General features: G+C 53.0%; 1 protein-coding gene across 4 annotated transcripts in view; it reads left to right on the forward strand.

Moving 5' to 3' along the window:
• The window catches only part of SSBP3 (single stranded DNA binding protein 3), a 178,290-nt gene that overhangs the window by 130,601 nt on the left and 22,576 nt on the right, over positions 1-25,113 (forward strand). For 2 of the 4 annotated variants that reach the window (XM_054486850.2, XM_063655470.1), the window contains 4 exons: positions 16,677-16,757; positions 17,649-17,708; positions 23,005-23,071; positions 23,174-23,250. In XM_054486850.2, coding sequence (XP_054342825.1) covers positions 16,677-16,757; positions 17,649-17,708; positions 23,005-23,071; positions 23,174-23,250 — 285 coding nt within the window. The remainder of the gene's footprint in view (positions 1-16,676; positions 16,758-17,648; positions 17,709-23,004; positions 23,072-23,173; positions 23,251-25,113) is intronic. The other 2 variants (XM_054486879.2, XM_063655472.1) reach the window with 1 other exon arrangement.

The following is a 25,113-nucleotide window of genomic DNA, read 5'->3' on the forward strand; positions in this document are numbered from 1 at the left end:
AATAGACACAGGAAGTTCTTAAAGTCAGGGAGAGCCATGGAAGGTTCCTAATAAGGAGAGCAACGCGATCCCAGGAAGAGGTTCCATGGCCTGGAGGGGCTGGGCCCTTGGCCGGCTGGCCAGTGTGGAGTCCAGCTGCGGTCCCCTCTGGAGGTGGCCGTGGCCCAAGCAGGAGTGGCGGCTGGGTGAGACTGAGGGCAGGTTTCCTGCCTGTGACTGGTGGCCTCTAGTGGATGTTGGAGACTAAAGGAAGCCCAGCTTACTGCCCGCATAGGTTGGGGGCAGGAGGCAGGTGTGGCGGTAAGAAGCCAAAGCTGGTGCCTGCTATCTCAGCAGACCCCTTACCTGGGGCTGCCCAGCCTAGCCCTCCTCACCTACCCCAGCCAGTGCTCTCAGGCCTGAGAGTAGAACTGTCTGACGCCCTCTTATGTTAATAGTTGCTGGTGGAAGCACTCTCCAAGTTAGAAAAGCTGTTCCCTGCTGTGATTTCATTTGACTCTATGAGATAGTCCTAAGAACCAATAGCATTCCCACTGTATAGATGAGAAACTGAGGCTCAAATTGGCCAGTGCTCAGGAAGACAGGCCTGGGTGGGGCGGTGGGATCCGCAGCTTCTTGATAACTGCCTGTCTGTGGGGAAATAAAACCCTCTCCCCATTCTGGGCCTCGCCTGGCCCTGTCTGCTTCCCCGCAGGTGGGGGAGTCTGTCTGATAGATGCAGCCTCCTATTGGGGAAGAGGACAGAGGTGCTGTGTCGGGGTGGATGTGTTCGCTCCTCCAGGGGACAGAAGCACCACCCCCTCCAGCTCCTCCGCCCTGCTGTCCGCCTCCAGACTGACAGAAGGCAGGGTCACCCCTGCTGAGAAGGATTAGAGAGGAGGCAGGGCGCCCCAACTGCTGGGCTCCAGGCCACAGTTGGAGGTGGGGAACCACTGCTCTTCCCCACCCCCAGGCCCCACCTGTTCCAAACTGACTTGGCTCTGGGAGCGGCAGCCCCTCCTCTGGTTACTGTGATGAAGCCTCCTGTCCTGGGAGTGGGACACTCTGGGACACCAGCCCTGCTGCCAAATTCCTGTGTGTCCTTGGGGAGCCAGCCTTCCCTCTCTTGGCCTTAGCTTGCTCCTCTGTCCAGTGGGGGGTGCTGGCCACTTGGAAGCACATGGTTCTGGGCTGGTCCTGCCCTCCACAATCTCCTGGCCAGTGAAAAGAGGCCTGGGGCAGAGGAGAGGGAAGAAAGCCTTTTTTTGCTTGCCAACACCTCCCCTGCAAAGGTCAGGCTGTGCTCCCCTCCCTGCCCGGCAGCCAGCCTGGTGCCTAACGTCTGCCCAGCGGCAGATGACCGGCACTGGGGCTCCTAGCAACAGTGGACAAAAGGTTACTCCTGACGTGCCAGGCTGCCTCGGTGGCGGCTGGCTCAGCCCAGTCGCCCTCCCTCTTAAATAGGAAAAAAAGTTGTGGCCCTGACTTGTGTGCGTGCCTCTGTGCACGCATGCCTGTGTGCGCACGCATGTGGACATGTTTATGTCTGCACACTCGAGCCGCCTCTCCCTCCCTCTCTGAAAAACGTGAACTCCACATGTAGCACCGTAACTCTCACTGATGAAATGGAAAGTTGAACATTAATCAATGTCTGCCGCCCAGTTAGCTATGCATCAGCAGGCAGCGCCTGGGAGATTTGCTCAGTAACAAAGCACCCAGCAGCTGCTTGGGCCTTGACTGCCCCCTAACGCAGAGCCAGCCCCGTGCTACAGAGCCCAGCTACACACCACCTCTTCCTGGCCTCCCAAGCGCGGAATGGAACTCTCACTCCTCTCTTCAACCTTTTGAGGGAGGGAATGGGGAAGGAGTCTCTGGCCTCCTGGACTTGGGAGGCCTGGGCTCTGTTCTTGCTGCTGTTCCTGGCGAAGCCCTCACTGGGGCTGTAAACTGACTCCCGAATCTCTGGCTTTTGTAGATCTGATACTGGAAGGATGGGTGTCAGTAGCTGTCTTCACCTCATGCTTATTAAGAGCTTGGGCTGGTTTATCCTTTCTCCTTTGGACCTGAGTTTTTACTTTGCGTTTTCTTACAATGGAGTGATTTTTCCCTGTGCGTGGAAACTGCTCTGCCGCAGGTCGGCAGCTCTCCCAGCATGGTACTGTGGCTGCTCCCTCTGCCCCCACAAGGTCCTTCTGTCCCTCATAGGGGGAATGGGAGTAGAGACCCCTGCGGGGCTGGAGAGTATTTTTGTTTTGTCTCTTCATAGCTGACTGAGGGGTGGACTTTCTTTTGCTCCTGTCCCCACCTGCCTTCTCAGCAAATTATACTGAGGTTTTTCTCCTTTTTTTTTTTTTTTTTTTAAAGGTCAAATTCCTTAGCCTTTGTAGCAGAAGAGGTTTGAGGAAGAGAATTCCAGCAGAATCCTGTAATAACACGCCTCGGCATGACATGGATCAGGGTAGACCCCCTGAGTAAGCTCATGCCACAGTGGGAGGGACCTGCCCTTCAGGGGAGTCTGGGCTGGGCTCTGGGCCCAGGCATTGCCCTGGGGGTCAGAGGCCATTCCAGCATCTAGCTCAGTGTGAGGCACTGTTCTAAGTTCAGGGACCCACAGTATGGGGTCAGGTTCGTGTCCTGTTTCTGCCTAAGTTAACTCCCAGGCAAACTCTCCCTGAAACACTTCCTCTCCAAAAGAGGGCCTTAGAATCCCTGAAGCTCCTGGGCCAGGCCCACCTGTGATCCTGTAAACTTTTCTCTCAGAAAAGCCCCATCTCAGGCCAGACATGGTGGCTCACGCCTGTAATCCCAGCACTTTGGAGGCCGAGGTGGGCAGATCACCTGAGGTTGGGAGTTCGAGACCAGCCTGACCAACATGGTGAAACCTCGTCTGTATTGAAAATAGAAAAATTAGCCAGGCATGGTGGCACGTGACTGTAATCTCATCTACTCAGGAGGCTGAGGCAGGAGAATCGCTTGAACCCGGGAGGCAGAGGTTGCAGTGAGCTGAAATCACACCATTGCACGCCAGCCTAGACGACAAAGCAAGACTCTGTCTCAAAAAAAAAAAAAAACCCAGAAAGAAAGAAAAGCGCCATCGTTTGTTTCTTGCTCAAGACCAAATGATGGTGGGAAAGAGACTGGGGACATGGTGGGGTAGAGGGGCACACCCTTCATGAAGTGCCAGGTCTGTATGCAGCACAGGCATGGGGATGGGAGGGCACCCAGCTCGGCGTCAGGGAGGCCACAGAGTGGCTGTGAACAGGGTCTTTGGAGCACGATGGCCCTGCACTTGGCTGGCAGTGTGATCCTGGCAGTGACCCAGCCTCTTCAGGCATTGTTTCCTCAGCTGTGCTGTAGGAACAGTCGCACAGCAAATCATACTGTGTCCTTTTTGGAGCTGTGGTGAGGATTGACTACACATATAAACCTATATTCAGGCCACACGTGGTGGCTCATACCTGCAAATCCCAGCACTTTGAGAGGCCGAGGCAGGAGGATCGCTTGTGGCCAGTTTGAAACCAGCCTGGGCAACATAGACCCTGTCTCTACAGAAGAAAAATGAAAAAATTAGCGAGGCTTTGTTGCATAGGCTTGTAGTCCCAGCTACTCTGGAGGCTGAGGTGGGAGGATGGCTTAAGCCCTGGAGATTGATACTGCAGTGAGCCTCGATCACACCACTGCACTCCAGCTTGGGCAACAGAGCGAGACCCTGTCTCAAAAGAAACTCAAAAATCTATATTCACGTCAGTAATGGTTTATTATTACTGCTGTGGAAAGATGACTGGGCTTCAGGATCCGTGTTGACCAGCAGCTGAGCCTGGAGCTCCCAGCGTGCCAGTCAGCTCATCTGTCCCTTCTGTCTTGGACAGGGAGGTGCTGGGTCCCATCCCTCCTTCACCTTCTGTGAAAGTCGTCCATGCTTCCCGGCGGCCTCTGGTGTCACACAGCCTGGGTGGGCACATGGATTCCCTCGAGAAAGTCAGTTCACCTTTCTGAACCTCAGTTGCTTCATCTGGTAATTGGGGGCGATGATAGCCCTGACCTCTTAGGTTGGCTGTGAGAATGCCATGAGATGATGTCTATGAAGCCCCACCTGGTGTCTGTGCTGGGTTGGCTCTGGAGACCTTAAGAGTTGTTGTAGGCATGTCTGGGACTGTTCTTTTCTAGAGGCCCAGGTCTTTGAGTTTACCCAAGAACAAGAGCTGCCTCAGGGTTTCTCCTCTTTCCTGGAGGGAGTCTTAGGGGCATGGCACAGCCTTAGTGACATTGATGTGTGGAAGAGGTTCTGGGGTATTTTTGAGATCTGCTAGCTTTTTAGTGTTTAACCCTTCAGTTTGACCAACATATTTGGCACACCTAAGCACCAGGCCCTGTTTGGCCCTTTAACACGTTACCTCCCTTCATCTTGTCCACCTGATTTACCTCCCTTAGCCCCTGCCACCTTGACTCCTAGTGCCCTGCTCCACCGCACAGGAGCTGCTGGGGGAGGTCAAGGCTGGGAGGCAGGTGTTGTGTGTCTGGGAGCCTCTGATTCTTTTCCTCCCAGGCTTGCTACCATGAGTTTGATGGAGACCAGCTCTGACCTAGGGAGCTGGGTCTTCACCTGTGCGCCTGTGTTCTGTCACTGGTGAATTTCACCTGAGTATCATTTGAGTTTGCGTTCCCCACCTGTAAAGCAGAAGCAGCTCTCCCTGGTTCATCAGGAAGATGAACACTTGTGCCAGTGTTAGGTGTGTGGTCAGAATGAATGGCAGATGGGAAATCCGACAAGTGCTCCTTCCCAGAGGCTGGCATCTGGTCATTCCTTCCTTCAGCATACATTCAAAAGCCACGGCTTTCTGCCCAGCCCCGCTGTGCTTCCAGGGTTGGGAGGTAGGGCAGCCTCTGGCCCCCACACAATCATAATCCACAGGGCAGACCTAAGCTAGGCTAACCAAAGGTGAGCATGTGGCTCATTCTCCTCTGTCAGGTGCTGTTCCTATCAGTGGTGCCCCTTCATTAGAAGAATGAATGAGCTCTTCGTGGTCTAGCCTTGCTACCCTCGCCCCACTGTTGGACCAGCTATTGTTCCACAGGGCAAGCACCAGAGCTGCTGGCTCTCAGACCTGGCCTCTGCCCCTCTCTCAGTCTGCTGGGGGTTGTTCTACAGGCTGCAGCCTTCTCCTCTCCCCTTCTTGAAGCTTCTTCCCTCTTAGGTCACTTTTATTCAAGAAGACTTTGACAAAGTCGTGCCCTTTCCTTGGCTCAAGGTCAAAAAAGTTATGCCCAACATGCGTATCTAGCTAAGTTCCTCTTCGCTAGATTAATTGTAGTAGCCAATCCTGAGGAACTTACTCTGGAGTTGTAGAAAAGGTCCAAGAGCCTAGAAACTTTGGTCTGTTTTGGGAAGTAGCTTTATCTTCCTGGACCATAGTGTCCCCTCCTGTAAATGCAGCAGTGTTAGAGAGTGTGGATATAAGAGTCCAGTGGTGAGCAGAAGAGACCTGGCCCCTGTCTTCTGGGCCATCAAGGGCTTTGGGGGCAAAAGAAATGGGGGACTACTTCTAGGGCCAGATGACTCTGGTGGAGTTTGCTGAAGAGCACCCAGCATCGGGTGGGATTTCTCTTGTTGAGGGGCATGCTTGCAACTCTAAGAGCAGCTCAGATTAGGACAGCTTACGTGTTGTAGGCAAGAAGGGTAGCTCCCTGGGCTAATAAGGAAGGCTGTGTGAGGTAATAAGGAGGGCTGAGCCAAAGAAAGGAGGTTCCTGAAAGATTCCACGAGGCGGGGCAGATTCTGAGCCACAGCTTGGTGTATTAACAGCTACCCTTGGTAAGGGCTGAACTAAGTACTTGACTCCTGACATCTCAGTTAGACAGTTCTCTGTGAGGCAGGTAGGGTGGCCGCATTTTACAAGGGAGATAAGTCAGTTTCAGAGGGAACTATAGGCCGGGCTCCAAGCCCCATGAATCTGGGGCTTTTCCAGCAGCACCACAGAGCTGCTTCTCATTTTCTGCCAAGTTTGCCAGGTATTGTTGCACCTGCCCGTGTGACCATGGGCCCGACCTCCCACATCTGTGTCTCCCAGAGTCCTCGTTCTTCCCCTGCTCCATCCTGTTGCTTCATCTTAACAGAGGAAGGAGGAAGAGGTCTTGGGCCATTCCCCAAGCTTCTCAGGGAGGAAGAAGCATGAAAAACCACCCACTCATCCAGGGGGCTGCAAGACTAAAAGGGAAAAACTTGGCAGACTTTGCTGTTCCGTTCTTAGCCCTCTTCTGCTCATTGGGCAATTGGGGTTGAATTAGGGGCATTCTGGATTTGTGGTTTCCAAGGCCTTGCAGCCCCCCTTCCTAGTTGGATATGATGAATCATTACTTTTTGTAACTGTCTGGGGTGAAGGGGCAGGGCAGGAAGGCTGTGTGCACCCGTGTGTCTGGAGAGCTTAAAAGTAGAGCAGGAATTCTCTGGGTGGATGAGGCAGTGCCTTTTTAATATGCACCTCACCTTCGCTGTGTTGTCATGATTAACAGTGGAGCCTGAGCGCTGGTGAGCGGTGGCGGAGGCCGGCGGGCAGAAGTGGGATGTGTCTTTGCAGCACTATCCATTTTCAGAGCAAAAGGAAATCTTTTCTGGGGGGAGAGGATCAGTTTGGCAAGGCCACGTTCACCCCATGTTCCAGAGGACTGGAGTGGGTCTGGATCCCGGGCCCATCTCTTCCTCTCCAGGCTTGTCTCTTCTGCACCAGTAGAGGTCAGGGAGAGAGAGGGGTGCTGTCTGGACTCTTCCCCTGGGGCACAGGATTCCCACCTTCTGTGCCAGCATTAAAGAAGGCTGGGAGATAGGCATGGTGGCCCACGCCTGTAGTCCCACCCACTTGGGAGGCTGAGGTGGGAGGATTGCTTGAGCTCTCAGGAGTTTGAGGCCAGCCTGGACAACATAGCAAGACCCTGTCTCTAATTTTTTTTTTAATAAAGAGAGCTGGCTGTGCAGGGCTGGGATGTGACTTAGCGGGGCAGCAGGTAGGATGGAAGGAGCCACTCACAGATGGGAATCTAATAGGTTTCCAACTTGAGAGAGGGCATAGAAACATCTTTGGAAAGGAACAGAATAGATATGTGATTCCCAAGATACAGATCGTGTTGCCATTTCCTTGGTCAAGCCCCCAAATGTTAGTATCCTTCCCCTTGGCCTGGTGGTCCCATCCCCACCGTCTTGTGCATAAAGTCCTCTAGAACCACACCCAGGCCTGTCTTTGGGCTGCATAAATGCCATCCTCACGGTCCAGAATCCCCTTCCTTTTCTTCTCTGCCAGGAGACACCTGTTCATTCTGCAAGTCCTGCCTAAATGTGACTGTTCTGTGGTCACTGCTCCCTCACTCCCCAGTGCACTGGTATCTCTGCCTCTATTAAAGTGTTGCACCCTGGTCTCACTGGCCAGTCTGGAGCTCTTTAGGGAAGGGCAGAATACTGCTTGTTCACATGTCTCCGGCACTTAGCTCAGGGTACTGGGACCTAGTGCCTGGTTAGAGTGACTACCAGGTAGAGGTGTGCTCAGCCCATATGTTCTGGATATTGGGCTGTGTTCTTGAAAATAGTACCCCGTTGTATGGATACATGTGGAATACACGGAGAATCTCCAGCAGGAAAGCCCTCCTTAAGCATTTAGTGGCTGGAGGCAAAGTCACATCTCATAGCCTGCCCCTTCCCAACCACAGCCATTCGAGGTGGAGCCTTTTCCTGGCTGAGATGACCCCAGAGAATCCAATTCTTTGTGAATTCACACCACAGGAAAGGGTCCAAACAGTTTGAACCTGCCAAAAGAACTCAAGGCTGGGATTCAAGCTCTCGGAATATTTGTGCTGGCAAACAAGGGAAGGGCTTCTTCCCCAGCATTGTGGCAAGAATGAGACTGGAGAGACCATCAGCAAGGAGGGTTGTGACCAGCCAGCTGGGCGTGAGCGCTGGGTTTTGTGTTCCGATGAGGCACTATCACTGTGTTCGGGAGCAGTGGCCAAGAGACCAGGGCTCATTGATTAGTGAGCATGGAGGGTGTTTGTGTGACAGCCAAATTCAGGTGTGCTGATGCCTGGCCAGTGCTCATTCTGTTTGTCCTCAGTGGCATACATCTTGGCTCTGATAATTAATGCCTTAATGTCACTATACTTCAGTTTTCCCCCTTTGTAAAATGGGGTTAACTTTTGCCTCATTTGCCTTACGAGAGAAATGTGAGGTTAAAATCAGAAAGTGTAGCATTGTTTTGTTTTTCCTTGAGAATTAAAGAAGACTCCAGTTTTTTCCCTCTTCAGTCTTGAGGACCATCATCTAACTCAGGGGTCTGCAGACTTTTTCTGTGAAGGGACAGCTAGGAAATATCTTAGACTTTGTGGGCCCTCAGGTCTTTGTAAGCAGCCGTGGACAGAACACGAGTGTGGCTCTGTTCCGACAAAACTTTATTTTCACTGTGTTCCAATAAAACTTCATTTACATTGTATTCTAATTAAACTTAATTTATAAAAACAGGTGGCAGGCTAGTTTGACCCTGACTTGACTGTAGCTCAGCCTGGTGGCTGTGCTTTTGGGTTCCTTGTGCTGCAGCCAAGACCAGCCTTTGCCCTGGTATGCAGCTTGGTGCGAGGGCCCCAGCCTAGACTTTGAAGCAGGTTGGACCTGGAACCAATGAGCTCACATATCTGAGGCTCAATCTTCCCATCTGTATCATGGCAGTCACAGTCCAGGCGCTGGAGAAAGAGGCACTGGCAAGCAGTGTGTGGAGGAGCTACGCATTAGGTTTTGGACGCTGCCTATACTTTTCATTTGCCATGTTTCCTCCCTTTGTTTGGGAAACCATCACTTGCTGATTCTGTTCCTCCAGGAGGCAAGTGAGTTTCATGCCTGGTGAGCAGAGCCTTCACTAAGCGCCCCCTCTTCATGCCTCAGCAGGGATGTCCAGGGAAGCCAGATTCCTAATGATGCAAACCCTGCACCCTCGCTGTCTGCCCAGTGCTGCCCTGGCTCCTTGGAGAGACTGCTGGGAGGAAGGGAGGTTAGCTGGGGCCTTTGCTCTCACGGAAATCAATGAACCATTTGCTCACCTTTGCAAGGAGTGGACCTTGGTGGCTGTAAGGATCCCTGGTATTTATGCAGAGATGACTATAAAGGGGAGATGCAGTACATTCCTGCTTTCTCTAACTGGTAACTTCCCCACCGTCCCAGGAAGATGGTCCACACCATTGCCAGACCTCTAAACCCAGCCCCCTCCTTGTCCTCTCCCCACAAAGGGCCATTGATTGTCATGGGCTCTTCTGCTGGGTAGCCAGGAGCCCCACCTGACTGCGAGCTCTCGGAGACCACGCAGAAGCCCAGGCAGTTATTCCACTGCTGTGTGGCCCAGCTCAGCCCCCTGAGGACCCATCTACCGTGCATGTGCCAGGCCCACGCTGGGTGTGCAGGCAGGCAACTTAGTCACCTTCTGCCCTCAAGTTGGTGTCTCAGCCCCAGCTCTGGCCTGTAAACACACACACACCCACACCCTTCACACACACACACACCCACACCCACACCCTTCACACAACCCCTCTCCAAGCCATGCCAAGTTCATTCCCATAGGTTGAAATGAGGAAATAACTTTTCCGCCAAAGACTGCATGTAAAATTGACTTGCTTTCCCTTCCTTCCCCCGTCTGGTCAGCTTCCCTCTCCTCGGGGGCTGTGGGTGAGGCAGACCATGGTGACAGATTCCGGATGTCTGTGGCACCTGAGCACACCTTGGCCTTCTCCCCAGACTGAGCTTACGCCATTTTCTGTCAGTATTTGGGACCAAGGAGCAAATTGGATTGTCTGTCAAGTGCCTTTTGCTGTGTATAATTATTGTAATTTTGTATTCACTCAATTAAAGTGACACACCTAACAGGCAGATTACACAGGCCACCAGTACCGCAGGTCCTCTGCGTCCCGCTGCTGGTTGAGAAAACCCACTCCTTCAGCCTCTCCAGAGCAGTGGCCAGTGTCCTAGGAGTCAGGAGGGACGAGGATGTGTGGAGTGTTTTATCTCTTAACAACCTAAAACCTCAAGTCCCCTTTCCTCAGCAGCCTTCTGTGAAGACAAAAGATAGATTTGGCTGGGTAGTAATGGCGTCTGTCTGGGTAGCTGTCAGCAGTTTACAGAGAACTCTCCCAGCTTTCGTGACCCATGAGAGAATCATAGCCTATACTCCCCACCTCGCTTGAGGGATGCGCTGCCAAGACCCAGGGCGACAAGGCCAGGACTCCAGCCCTAGTGCTTTTTGGGTTTTGGGACCAGTGCCCTCAGCACAGGTCACAGCCTGTCCTCACACTTCCCCTCCCAGGCATGCCTCTGAACCCATAGAGCCAGGACTTGAGTCTCAGCTTTATTTCTCGGCAAGCCCATGATTTCTAGACAGGTGTAGGCAGATTTGAGGAATATGGGTGGCATTTGGGGAAGAAGCAGTGAGTTTGGGGAATATTTAACTTAACACATAGCTTATTTTCTCCTTTAAAAAATCGGTATAGGTTTATTTTGTTCTTGGTTTTGTTTTGTTTTGCCTTGTTTCATTTTTTTAGACAGGTCTCACCATCACCCAGGCTAGAGTGCAGTGGCATGATCACAGCTGACTGCAGCCTCCACCTCCCTGGCTCAAGGGATCCTCCCACCTCTGTCTCCTGAGTAACTGGGACCGCAGGCGCACACTGCCACACCTGGCTAGCTTTTGTATTTTTTTGTAGAGATGGAGTTTTGCCATACTGCCCAGGCTGGTCTCAAACTCCTAGGCTCAAGCAATCCTCCTGCCTCAGCCTCCCAAAATGCTGGATTGCAGGTGTAAGCCACTGTGCCCAGCCTGTTTGTTTGTTTTGCTTTTGTTTTTGTTTTTGTTTTTTTTGGTTTTATTTTTAAGGAGCTATGCTCCATCCAGCTCCAAGAATCCTTAGCTCAAAAGACCAACTTGGTCACCCTTTTGGTACTAACTTTTCTTCCTGGTTCCTATGAGCCCCAAGGTGTTAGATGTGCCTGCCCAGGGGCTTGTTGGGTCTTGCCCGTTGCCCATGGCAGTGTGGTCGCCTGCTGCCTCAGCCCTGCTGCTCTGGTTGGGCCCTGCCCCGAGGTACCTGTGGGGGTGAGTGGCCTGGCCTGGGTCCACATGGCACCCCCAGATATGGAGTAAGGAAAGGCTCTGTGTTTATAGAGCGCTTGAAGGGCTGGAGCAGGAAAGCCTTCATGAAAAAGGATATATGGCCTTCAGCAGACCTGGTGAGATCAGGCCAGACGTCAAACTCCTGCTTTCCTTGTAAAGGGCAGGCGAGTGGCCACAGGAGCAGAAGGATGGGGACCAGGACTGGGGACCCTGTGTGCCTCACACTGCCAGCTGTGCCACAGCCCTGCAGTGTTTGTGGAATAGTCCTCGTTTCCTTTATGAGGGCAGTGAGGCTCAGAGCCGTTGGGAAACTGGACTCGGAATGAACCGGAGGAGCTGGGATTGGATCCCAGGCCTGCATAATGCTGGGCGCTTCCTGTCACACCACAACCTGCCTCTCCAGGACGGCTTCAGATGAAGTGCAGGGACTTAGCCAGAGTGTGCGGGAGGGCTGGGGGTCCTGCTGATGGTTCTGAAATGCTTTTCCGCAGAGTCCTTGAATCCGTTTTACAGTGGGAGTGCTCTGCTCCCCACGGTGTCAATGTGGGTAAAGGCTTTTTCACTAACCATCAGTGTCCACGCTTCGGAGTTTTCGTGAAGTGGCCCAGTGTTTGCCTCGATCACACCCATAACAGAGCCTCCTGGGCCCTGCCTAAGTGGCTCTCAGGAGCTGCTGGATGGAACACTACCCAGTGCTGAAATTACAGGAGAAAGAATAACAAGGAACTGCGGGAGTTAGTTGTCTCCACTCAGAGATCTTGGGGCCGGCTGAGATGGAATAGCGAGTCCATTAACAGGGTCCAGGGCAGCTGGAAGGCTGGACAGGAAGTGGGCATGTTTCCTGCCTCCTTTTCCCAGATTCAGGAGTGGGGATTTTCCCCCATGTTGGGGTCCACCCCAGGGCTTGGTCCTGCTGCCATCACCCTGCAGAGGCAGTGCAGTGCAGTGCAGTGGAAAGCTCTGACCCATCAGTGGACCCTAGTTCTCATCCCAGTTCCGGTTGGCTCATGGGGGTACCAGGCCTACATGCTGTGGCCACTCTGGGCCTCAGTTTACCTGTCCAGGAGTGAGAGGGAGGTAGGCATCACCCTCTCTTAGAGCCCCTGGCAGGTTAAGCCAACACTTAAGCTTATTTCTCTGTGTCATCGTTTTTGTCCTTAGCCTGGCAGCTCCTCAGGGTCAGGACAAGCCTGATGTGCCTCCAGACCCCAGCATGGGGCTGGCTGGCCACATAGGAGGTCAGCACCCGGCATCTCAGTGCTCTCCCAAGTCCTTCAGCCTTGGGTTCATTCCACTTTGCCCTTTGCTCTCTGCCCTGACAGATGACATGGAGGTGCCGCTCGAAGTCTTGTAGAATGATGGGCTACCCAGGACCCCCTTAGACTCTAGAATCAGACATCGAGGACTGGCTCCACCACGTAATAGCTATGCAATCCTGGAGTGCCTGTATCTTTCCAAGCCTCAGTTCCTTGGCAATAAAATGGGGCAATTGATCCCTTACTGCGAGGAGTCCAGGATTAGATGAGCTTATGTAGGTGGAGGCCACACTCCCTGTTATTGTTACTCTCACGGCCCCATTCCACTGACGAGATAATGGAAATGCAGTCAGGGGCAGAGCCAGGATTCGAACCCAGTTCCTTCCAAACCCTGTTTCTTCATCTAAAAGAGATGCGAATAGGAATGTGATGTTGTGAGGAGAGTCCTGGGGTAGAGTTAGGATATGTGGTTCAGATGCCAACTAGTTTTCTGTGGTCTTGGAGAGGTCACACCTCTGTCATGGGCCTCTCTTTTCTCCTCCCCTGCAAATGTTGGAGGAAGGGATGATAGAATCTGTCAAAGCCACCTAACAGGTGACCCCTGGGCAGGTGCCATTCTCCCTAAGCATCTAGTAAGGACCCCCAGCCACCCTAGTCTAGCCTGATATTTTGCACACCTCCGGGGTGCCATCTGCCCTGATCCACCGCATCCCTGGAAGGTTAATTAGGCAACCTCTGCAACTGAAGGCATCCAGCGCCCACTGGGGGAGATGGTCTGAATGGAGCTGGGCCTGCTGGCCAAGCAGTCCTCCAGATGCACCCATTTTTGGTTCCTCAAAAGCTTCCAGCAAGTGGAAGCCTCACCAGAGAGTTGTCCTGCATGGAAAAGCACATCAGTATCATCAACTTTGAGACTCCCTCCTCCTCTCACCTTCCACCACAGTCCACTCTGCCTGCCTGCTGAGTCTGTTCAGAGTTTGGGGAAGAGAGCAGCCCTCATCCCACCAAAGGTCAGAGCCCTCAACCTAGATCCTTTTTCGTTGTTGTCTGCCTCCTGTGTAGCCTTTTGCCCGAGTGGGTAACAAATCCAAAAGAGCACAAAGTCCGTCTTCTTCAAACCTACCTGTGGATCTCTTGTTGAGAATGCAGGCTGGGAAGGAAGACGAGATCACTTTTTGTGGCCTAATAAAACAGAGGGCAGCAGAGCCCCTGACTCCTCATAGAGATGGGCAGCTCATCTGTCATGTTCTTTGCAGAAGCAAATGCTTCCACAAACACGGATCTCTGCCCACGAGACTGCTAGGCTATGTGGGGGTTCCTCCTGTGATGCCACAGGGTCTTAGGGACACAGCCCAGACACAGGGAATGTAGTGACGGAGCTCCGGGCTGAGTGGAGGTAGCGGAGACACGGAGGAGTTCTCTGTGGATGTGGACGTGGGTGGCCCGTTGGGAAATGGCAGGCGTTTGGCTCTGTGCCGAGAGGTGGGCAGGCAGAGCCTGTCAGCGCCTCACTGCAGGTGGGAGAGGAGCTCTGTGCCCTGAGGAGGTGGGCACTGAGCTTTAGCTTGGCCTTTGTCAGGTATCATTTTTCTCCCTGAGTGACTGGCTGGCCTGGGCCAAGATTCCTGGTCCTCATCATTCTAACCCCTAGCTCCAAGTCAGAGGCAAGACTTCTAGCTGCTCTTCTCGCCCCAGATTTAACAGCTCGTTCCCCACTGTTCCCCACGAGCCAGAGAGGTGGTGGGGCTGGGCTGGGGTCTCCCTGACCAGCCTGGCTCCATCCTTAACCGCTGGTCAGCTTTTTTTCTTGAGGCAGCTGTGCCAAGAGCAAGCTTGTGCCACCTCTGCTTATCCAGGGACTGGTCACCAGAGTCCCCCAGGGGCGCTTCTGAGGGAGGCGCAGAGGAGGCACACATGCCAGCCTTGCTCTCTGGACCTCAGCAGACCCCGGTTGGAGCACTGGTCCTTTGTAAAGGCTGCTGTAGATTGAGGCCCCACCGTGTGCACCACACGCCCTTGGGTGCTTCACTTCTGTTTTCTCTAATCTGTCAGTGAGCCAGCCGCCTGCCCTCCCTGACCACTGGGCACACAGGTGTGAGGGGCTTGCCCAGAGCCCCACTGCTCGCCCTGAGGAAGCACTCAGTTACCAGGAAGGGAAGGACGCGAGGGAGGAGGCACTCCCTTCTTGCCAAGAGCCGAGGAACCAACAGAAGGCCTTTTGCCCCCTCTTGGCAACTGGACCTCACCCTTGAACCTTCCTCCTCTGTTCTTTTTTTGGGGGTTGGCTTCAAATTATCTTGTTTACATTACACCCAAGTTACGTGGTACAAAAGACTTGCAGGTGCAAATATGTCCCGCCTTCATTAACTCCCCTCCCTTTTTAATTTATGTGATTTCAATTTTCCTTCCCTGTACTGTTAATTAGGGGACCCTCTAATCAGTGCCATTATCACAGTGGTATTCATGTTTAGGAAAGCCGCTAAACAAATGCTTGCAAAATTGCTAAATGGCTAATTAATGTCTGTTAATTAAGAAAATTGCTCATGGTAACAAACCATGCCGTTGCTGGCAGCCGCTAGAAAGACACACACTTGTTGAAATTAGTAGCGTGGCAGGTAGGGGAACATCTGCTCCTCGGAGCTTTCCGGAAGTGAGCAGCTCCTCGCTTGGCCAAGAAACTCCCAGGCCTGTCAGCGGCGGCACCCTTGGGTTCCTGTACAGCCCCCTGCGATGTTCTCTGCACACCTCTTCTCTGTGGGCCCACGCCCCTCCTCCCCAGTGGGCAGGCGGCTGGCAGCCTGGCTCCGCAGGAGAAGGCCAAGGGGGAAACCCTACCTAGGCAGCTCCTCTCTCTTTTTAATTTAGCCACACCCCCTGTGCACATTTTGAATTTTTCTAAAAACCAACCTCTAAAAAACAGCACAGTCATGGGTGGGGAAGAGCGAATGGAGGCCTCTCTCCTCATCCCTGGCATCAGCATCCCACGCTGGATGGGCTGGAACGTGCTTCCGAGGCAGCCCTCTGCGCTTACTGACTGTGACCCATGGTAGGAGAGTCCTTTGGTGATGTGACCCAGTCTACACACACATGAATATTTACACACAAAACCGGGGTTCGTGAAAGACACCTGCCTTAAAATACACAAAGCTCTCTGACTTTTTTTTATTACCTCGGATTTTTAAGAAATAATTATTGCAGCTTGCTGAATTGCTGAGTGAGTTTCTACCCATAGTTTGTAACCCCAAGGTTGAAGTGAATTCATCTGCCCATGTCTTCTGGGGTGGGGTGGGGTGGGGGGGGTTCGAGGTCAGCATAGCCCAGGGTTGAGGCGGTGGGGGTGGGGGTCAGCTTGGAACTGAGGTATGGAAAGGACAGCCCACCCACTCGCCCAGCAGTCAGGGGTCCCCACCCTTCATGCACTTGCCCCTCTCCCCAGCTCTGCACCGGAACTCTTGGGTTTCAGGGCTGGAGATGGGCCTTGGACCCATGGGGCTTCTCATCCAGCTCTGCCACTGACCAGTTTTGTGGCCATGGCCAAGTTCCTTCATCCCTCGAGACTCAGATTCCTCAACAGTAAAAATTGGAATGAGAAACCCCGCCTCACAGGGCTGCTTTGAAGTGCAGGTGAATTCACGGTGTGCGAGTCTGCGCTGCCCATACCATGTGGCCCTCACTCACTGTCCTCCCCACTCCCTGTGTGTGACATCTGTGGTGCCGCTTGCTCCTCTTGCCTCTGTTGTTTATCCGTCGGTGCCCCTGGCCCTCATGCCCCCAGGAAACCCGTCGCCTAGGCCTCTCCCTGAGACTTGATCAGTCCTGCCTCGAGTCACTCATAGCCGTGTCACTGTCCCCGAGACTGTGAGCTCCTTGAGGGCAGGGCCTTTCCTGATCCTTCCCCACCTCCCGTGCAAGCGGCACCTACATGCTTTGCGCCTGGGTCCCTGTGTCTGTGCATCACTGTACTCCCTCTGAGCCTGTCTCAACCAACGTATTTAACATGGCAAACTCCGCTCCAAGGGTAGGCTGTGTCCAGGACTGTACTCCCGTGTGCTTTGACAGAGGTGCTTCATTTTTTGTTCTTTCAACCCCCTGTGAATGTATTTATCAGCTTCTCTCGCTCCCGCTCGCCGTTTTACACCGTTGAGCCGGCGACCAAAGCAGCAGCTCCACCACCTCCCACCAACCAGAGCCCACCCCCCCGCACGCCCGCCGCCCACCCTTCGTTTTGGTTTAATTTTTGTTCTTTTAAGCTGCTTCTGCGCTTCTCCATGTGCTGTGATCTATAACCTGCCTCTACTGTCTGGCCTCACAGGGTCCTCCGGGGTCACAGCCCTCGCCGCACGCACAGCCTCCACCTCACAATCCTAGCAGCATGATGGGACCCCACAGTCAGGTAAACGCACCGTGGCGCTCCCGCCCGCCGGGGACGCGGGGCGCGGAGGAAGCAGAGAGCCCGCAGAGGAAAAACAAAAATCAAAATGTGCTCTAGCCACTGCCTGCGAGTCTTTATTGACAAAATAAATTTTTTTAGACATTTCTTTTTTCTAAAGATAGTCTTCAGTCCTCGGATATCACACCCAGCTTGGATACGAAACCAAAAGGAAAAAATATATATTTCTGTGACCTTGTCAGCGGCCTTTGCGTTTTTGTTTTTTCCTCTCTCACTTTTTGGTTTGGTTTTGAGTTTGGTTCACCATTTGTTTGTAACCGAAGCTGCATCCCGAGCCTTTTCTTTGTGCACTCGTGCTGCTGAGAAAGCTTTCCTGCCATTCCCCTGCATTAAGTTAGGGAGCCCGCTGTCTCCTTCCCGTTTCCATGGCGTTTCCCCCCCAGTCCTCGCTCCCCTCTCCATCCCCGCTGGTGGTTTCTGTGTGTGTGTGCCTGTGTGCGTGCTCGTGTGTCCAGCTTTGTCTGCAGACCCTTAAAATGTTACGTATAAGTCCTTCTTACCCTTTTATTTGCCCTTACCGAGAGCAGAGGTTTCCTCCTCTGCCCTGCGTTGATTTAACTGTTTTTCGTGTCTTATGCAAAGTCCCAGCCGCTGCCCTTCCACCCAGAGTAGATCTCCACAAACAAATGTGGAGTCAAGAGACACATTTGTTGTGTGGATCTATCGTTCCCTCTGCCCAAAGGAAGTTTTGCTCAAAGAGAAGAGGCTACCAGGAGAAGGAACTTAAAAGATCACTAGTTATAACAAAACTGGACTTTGTGGAGTGGAGAGCATTTGTGTTTGTCACTGTGTAGTAGAGCAGGCTGTCATTGAACTAATTCCCTATAATTGCAGCCTTTTATGTCACCGAGATACGCAGGCGGCCCCAGGCCCCCGATCAGAATGGGAAACCAGGTACTGTACCTTTTCATGTTCTCTCTCCCCTCCCTCAGCCATCCTTGGCCCTAGGTGGACTTTGACACAAAGAGGGAAAGGATTGAGGGGTGGAGGGGCAGGTTTAACGTGGCTGGTAGCTTACTAGCTGTTCCCCAGAGAGGGCCCCATGTCCCCGCTGTGCCCATGGTGCGGCAGTTCACCTGCCTCTCCAGATGGCCTTTGGACAGCCCATTCCGGAGTTCAGAAGGTGGCAGCAGATGGAGCCAAGGCGCATCTGGGATTGCAGGGTTTCGGCTATTCTAGAGAAGATGGTAATGCCCTGCCCCTCCCTTCCACCCGCTTCTTGGAAGAGGGTCTTCCTCCTTAATGAAGTTAATTGACAATGTGCATTTTTTCCTAGAAGCTTTTGAGAATTGCCAAGGCTGGTAAATATAATCCTGCTATTAGGGGGGGAAATGGCCCGTAGGAATGCTTAGATCAGGAGCCTGGATGCAGCGGAGCAGGAGATTTGTGAGTTTTTCAGCAATGTCTGCCTGCTTCCCAGACCCAACTCAAAACAAGAAAGGATTTGTTCGTGTAATTAGAAAAGGGGTCTGATTACGGGAGGGATTTTTGCCTGGGGTCATATGCCTTACGCTGGCCCATTAGGGTTGGCAATTCTAGGTGGTCTGGAGAAATCAGCCCCCATGCCACCCTCCCTGGTTCAGGGCAGGAGAGGAGTTGCAGAGGTAAATATGAATAGATGCCTCTTTTGAGGATAAACAGACTTAAAAGAAACTTTCAAGAAACATCAGGGAAATTTTATGCCCCAATTTTTTAAAACAGAATTATTTCAGTGACTTTGCAAAAGCCCTTCAAAACAATCTGACAGAAGCCCCAGCGCATCCAGTCCTTGTTCCCTTTGAACTGGGAGTTTAGTCACCAACTAAATTAGCATTGTCTGAGTGTGATGCTTTTCATTCTCAGGGCTCTGCAAGAAGGCTCCTGAGTGAGGTGATGCAGGCACTATGGAGAGATGATCATAACCAGGGGTTTCCAATTGTCTTTTTTTTTTTTTTTTTTTTAACCGGAGTCTTGCTCTGTCTCCCAGGCTGGAGTGCAGTGGTGCGATCTTCGCTCACTGCAACCTCCGCCTCCTGGGTTCAAGCAGTTCTCCTGCCTCAGCCACCCAAGTAACTGGGATTACAGGTGTGCGCCACCACGCCCGGCTAATTTTTGTATTTATAGTAGAGACAGGCTTTCACCATGTTGGCCAGCTGGTCTCAAACTCCTGACTTCATGTGATGCCTGCCTTGGCCTCCCACAGTGTTGGGATTACAGGCGTGAGCCACCGTGCCTGGCCAGCTCTCCAACTTTAATGTTAAATTGCCTATCGGGTTCCCACCTTTTTTTTTTCTCTCTCTCTCTCCAAAAATCCTTCATTTTCTATTTTCTCTGACATGAAGGGGACAAATTTGGACAAGAGGAATTAGAGACCCAGCTTTTTGAGCAAAAGAAGGGATCCCTGGATACATCACAGATGAGGAAACAAAAGGTCAGAGTGGAGGAGTGACTTCCCAAAGTGAGCTGGGCTGGAGTTGATCTTGGTTGCAGCCCAGTGCTAATTGTACTCTACCCTACCCCATTCCTCAGCCTTCACAGATGTAAGATTGCTGCCCCCATCTGTGTTTTTAACCCATCACCTCTGGGCCTGCTTTGCCGTGGCACATAGGGGCGCCAGCAGCAGCCTTCCCACCCGCCCACCCAGGAGCTCTTCTTGGTCCAAACTGGCCTCTGCCAGGGAGAAAGGAGCTACTTCCTTATCGTAATTGTGGTGGCCCTTCTTCTGGCAATTAAAAGATATGGAGAGGGGGTGTGTATATTTCTACTCAGCAACTAAGCATGAGCAACCACTCGAGAGCAAATGGGGGATAAATCCATCATCTGTACTTCGCATTACACACCAGTTTTCCCAACCTCCCTGCCAAAACCGCCCCCCCCCCCCCCCACCTCCATAGAAATCTACACTGGAGCTGGGCGCAGTGACTCATGCCTGTAATCCTAGCACTTTGGGAGGCTCAGGCGGGTGGATTGCTTGATCAGGAGTTCGAGACTGGCCTGGCCAACATGGTGAAACCCTGTCTCTACTAAAAATCCAAAAATTAGCCAGGCGTGATGGCGTATGCCTGTAATCCCAGCTACCCAGGAGGCTGAGGCAGGAGAATCGCTGGGACCTAGGAGTCGGAGGCTGCAGTGAGCTGAGATTGCGCCATTGCACTCCAGCTTGGGTGACAGAGCGAGACTCCATCTCAAAAAAAAAAAAAAAAGAAAAGAAAAAAGATAAAAAAAGAAATCTACACTGGTTTTCCAGTTTCCTGTGACCTCAAGAAATTTTTATCCTCCAAAGAGGGATGTGCCCCTTCCACAGGTATTATCCCTGGGGGTTTCTTGAAGAGTGCCCTCTTTGGGGCTGCCAGTTAACAGAAGCCCTGTGCCACCCGAGTTAGCTCAGTTCTGTCCTGTGACGGGTAAAGGGAGCAGAGACTAGAGGACTTGCTGGGTCTCACAGGCCATTATGAATGTGCCTTCTGGGTGAGGGGAGTGAGAAGGGCCCTTAGGGAAACAAGAAGCAAACGGTCAGTGACGTGGCCTCAGGGTCTTACGAGGCCTGCCTCCCATCTGCCTCCCTGGCTAGAGGCTGTGCATGGAGAGTTGCTGTTTTTTCAAGTGCAGGTGGTTGGATGGGTGGTGACAGTGGAGTTCAGCCGGGTTTAGGAGAGAGTGGCTGGAATCCAGGGTTGTCAGAGAGCCCTCCCACACACATCTCAGCAGAGGTCCCACCTGGCAGGCTGGCTGTGCTGGCGGGGCAGGTGAGAGAGCACGCGGATGCAGCAGGGATTTGTCCGTTTCCTGGGCAGATGCTTCCTGTGCCTTGCCCCACACGCAGTGCTGTAGGAGAAGAGCTGGCCTCCGTCCAGGAGCCCCAGAGCAACTCGCCCCCCTGTAGGCCCCAAGGGTGTGTGCACAGCGTGTAATTATGGTCCCATATACGAGCCATTGTTTTTCCTCCTTAAGTTTGAGGGCTTCAGCCCTCTCAGTTTGAGACCCCTTTCCTTGGTCATTGCACACCTTCTTTCCCTGATAGAAGAGGCCCAGACTGTCTGTGCCTGTCTCAGGGTCACCTCAGTGAGGGACGCGACCTCCAGGTCCCCTCTGAGCCTCTGGACAGCCCAGCTTTGCTCCTGGAGTTCCGACACATAGGAGGGTTAGAGGAATCCAAGGAGGAGCTTTCTCCAAGAATTGGTGGTCAGCATTGGGCTAGCTGGAGAGAGTGACTGCCAAGCCCCATGGCTGCGCTGTCAGGGTTGGATGGGGTGGTCCTGCACTGGGTAACTCATGACCCTGAAGGTCCCCCATCCACCTCCATGTCCTGGGATCCCCCAGTCCAGACAGCCTCAGAGGCAGGCCTTCCTGAGTCACCAGGACTCCATAAAAACCACAAACCCCCAGTGGGCAGACGCAAACCAGCCAAGTGATTCAGAGCTAGGGAACCTGGGGCCAGGAAGCAGGGCTGGGAGAAAGTGAGAGGCCAGAACAACTGAAAATCCAGGAATTGGAAAGACAGACGGTGAGCACCCCCAAGCAGACGGAAACAGCAGGTGCTAAATGCCACTTTGTGGGCCAGGTGCGGAGGCTGACACCTGTAATCCCAGCATTTTGGGAGGCTGAAGCAGGAGGATCACTTGAGCCTAGGAGTTTGATACGAGCCCAGGCAACATAGCGAGACCCCATCAATACAAAAAATTTAAAAATTAGCCGGGTGTGACAGCGCATGCCTGTAGTCCCAGCTCTTGGGATGGCTGAGGCAGGAGAATTGCTTGAGCCTGGGGGTTCGAGGCTGCAGTGAGCTATGGTCACACTACTGCACTCCAACCTGGGCAACAGAGCAAGCGACCCTGTCTTTAAAAAAAAGAAAAAAAAAAAATGAAAAAAACAAAAAAAAACAAAAAAACCAAAAAAACAAATACCAGTTCTACTTTGTGAACATCAGATACTCCCTAGGCCCTCACACCATCCTCTTGTACCTTAACCACACATACCCGCTCCCCTGTTCCATTCTGAAGCTAGGGAAATCAGTGACAGTCTGTCCCTTCGCTTTCCACCACCTCGTTCCAAAACCGGTTTGAAGTTCACCATTGAGCTCAAGGCAGAAGAGCTCCCCACTTAGCCTCCCCCATAGCAGCTCAGTCTGGGCTGGGGGCCCTTGAGGACAGACCCCTGTCACAGATGCCCAGCCATTGAGCAGCACTGGCACCTGCAGATGAGGAAAGATGACCAGCCATCACCAAAGGCTTTTCCTCTTGAAGGCAAAAGCTCGTATTTAGCCCTAAGGGATGGAGTCCTAGAAACAAACTTCCCCCCAGCAACTCCTACTCTCTTTTTCCAGTTGCAGCTGGAATAACTTCAGTCTCAAGTAAATTGCTTTTAATAGGTTTTCACAGCGGGTGGGCCAAGTGTTCACCCAGGAAACCCGTGGCCCCCATGTTTACCTTCTCATTAGTAACCACACCAGCACCACCGATGGCCCCAGCTCTGGAGCCGGGTTCTCGTCTGGTACCCCTGCCCCTCTCCTAGTGGCCACCTGTCCTGCCCCAGGGCTGGGTGGCATTCCCTATTGTAGAAGCTGATGGGATGTGACCTGGGTGCTCACTTGGCTCTGCAGCCTGTGCCTGGGAGCCCTCAGGCCTGTGACCTCAGTTTCCCCATCTCAATCCTAAAAGCCTCCTCATTCTTTTTTCCCCTTTAAACAGGGCTTTCCACAGCGATAGGATTTTAGGTAGTGGGTGTCTCAGTCCCTGTAATTTGGAAGTAGAGCTAAAAGGAGGTATGTGTCTGTGAGACAAAGGCAAGATGGGGTTTGGCTTCAACTGCATGGCTGGGTTTTGGGCAGAAGGAGGGAGTGGGCACTGCTGCCTCTGAGAGGAAGGTGGTTGGTGCTGCAGCCAGAGCAAGACCTAGAGAATTTGGTCTCCTGCCTCATTTCAGAGCTCTGTTAGGTACACAGACCCCCTACTCCAAGACAGCAGGATGAGGCGATGGTGTCCCTCCCACAGAGTCCCCCAAACAACGCCACAGTTTTAGTTAACACCAGTTCCAGCTGACTGGTAGGCCCAGGGTGACCTTCTGCCACTGGCAGGCAGCAGAAGTGGTCTCAGGGAGGCCATGAGTGGCTCCACGTGATCAGGTGGGGAACTGGGTGGGACAGGTAGATGCCTCTCCCCATGTCCAGCAGCTCTGGAGCAGCTCCTCAGCTTCTGTCTTGCATCTCTTTCAGCCTCCGGGAGGAGTTCCTGGGACACAGCCATTGCTGCCCAATTCTATGGATCCCACACGACAACAAGGTAGGGAGGGCAGGGTGGGCCTAGGGGTGGCTGGGGATGCCAGGAGGGGCTCCTCCTCCCTCTACTCCTGCCATCCCATGACGTGCCTCCTCTCTCACGCAGGCCACCCCAACATGGGAGGATCAATGCAGAGAATGAACCCTCCCCGAGGCATGGGGCCCATGGGTCCTGGCCCACAGGTAACCACCACCTGTCTGTCTGTCCATCTCCCTGGCCATCTGTGTGCACCCGCCTTCTCTCCTCTTTCCATGCTCTGTCAGTCTGCCACATCTCTCAGTTCGCAGGGGTGAGAGGAAGGGCATGGCCGCATCCCCTGCTCCTGTCCGCTTCTGTGGCAGGCTGGTCTCATGCGCTGCCCAGGACAGCCCCTTGCAGATGGCAGGCAGAGTTGAGGCCCCCCGCCAGGGAGCTAGGAAAAAGGGGACAGCTGCGGCCTTCTAGTTGGCAGATCGTTTTGGGGTGCGGTATCCTATCATGGGGTCTGAAGAAGGGCAGGGAGCTCCTGAACCTCAGAGCTGCCTCCCCTGGGTGAGGTAGACTTGAGATGGCTTAGGGCCACCATTGGTTGTGTCCCAGAGGCGGGGCAGATGAGTGGCCTTCCTAGCTCTGCCTGCGACTCAGCATGTGTCTGTCCTTGGATGAATCACTTTGACCTCTGTGGGCCCCAGCAGGCTTCAGTTTCCCCACCTGTTAAATGAGGACTGTGTCCGCGATTCTCTGGTGAGAGGGGGCCACGCTGGCAGGACCCCAGCACCCACTTCAGCCGGGATTCTTTCTGACCAGAGGGCTCCGCTGCCACGAAGGGCAGTTTAGAAGCCATTGGAAGAAAGCATCTCAGGTGCCCTCAGATACCTCTTGCGGTCACAACAAAGTCGTTGCCCCTCGTGGCCAGCTCCACATCCCCAGGTTAGGGGTGTCCAAGCAACAGGTGTTGCTGCTGACAGGTGTTCTGCTGTGGAACCATCTCGCTGCTCACCCCCAGCCCTCTGGGTGTTTGCACATGGCTCTGTTTCCTATAGTAGCCATGGCAGAGCGTTCGCGATGTTCCACCTGCCTTGGGAATTCTCTAGCCCCTAACTAAAGGAAGCTGGAAAATCTGAATAAGGCAAGGGGCTTGTTCTCAGGTGTTCTTTTCCTTCTTTTCTGTTCTGCCTGGAGTCTGCTGCACTGGTCGCTCCCTCGGTTGCATGCAGGTGTTCAGGACTCTCTGGGCCCCCTGCACTGGTTTCTGGGTCCCCTGAGGGTGGAGTAGTGCCCCCCCATTCCCACCCATACGTGCTCCCTTTTGTAGGGAGAGGCATCTGCCCCACAGAACCACAGCCCTCTGCTCCATCCCAGAATTGTATTTACAGCAAGCCCAAGCCACCGCTTTCTTCTCTGTGGTGGTTGGAACATCTGTGGTGTTGAAAGATTTAGGGAGGTCCTTGTCTTCTGCCAGCCCCATAATCCTAAAAGGAAGCAAGCCCGTAGCAGTTGCAGCTCCAATATTCTGGTTTTGTTCCTTCCTCAAATCCTCCAAAGTTCGTGTTTCTGCTAGCTCCTTTTAAGCTGCCAGAGTGGCCCCTTCCTGCCTGGCAGCCGCCTGGAGCTGACCTCTGCAGGGCTGCCTGCCTAGGGAAGGGGGCGGGGGGCAGAGTAGGAGCAGAGCTTCCCCTCTCCTGAGTCAGATACAGCTCTCCCTCCCCACAGCCTAAGCCACACAGCAGTCACATTTTATTGGTGTAGAAATCAGCAGTGGCCTTGGATTGTCAGATGTCACGGGATCTGTGTGACTCAGGAGGATGGAATCTGAGGAGGGAAAATTGAATGCCGCCGCCCAGCCCATGGATCCTCAGAGGCTCAGCAGCTGCATCTGTAAAATGGGAATAAGAACTGTGCCTGACCTGGAGGGCTGCTGGAAGGAGCAGGGTCCAGTGTCCAGTTCCTTTTTTTTTTTCTTTTAGCAGGAATCAGATTTTTTTATTTTTATTTTTTAAAAATTAAAATATTTTTTATTTAAAAATTTTTTTAATTTTTAAAAAATAAAGTTTTATTATTTTTTA

This window comes from Pongo pygmaeus, chromosome 1 (genome assembly GCF_028885625.2).
Source record: "Pongo pygmaeus isolate AG05252 chromosome 1, NHGRI_mPonPyg2-v2.0_pri, whole genome shotgun sequence".
Classification (NCBI taxonomy): Eukaryota; Metazoa; Chordata; class Mammalia; order Primates; family Hominidae; genus Pongo; species Pongo pygmaeus.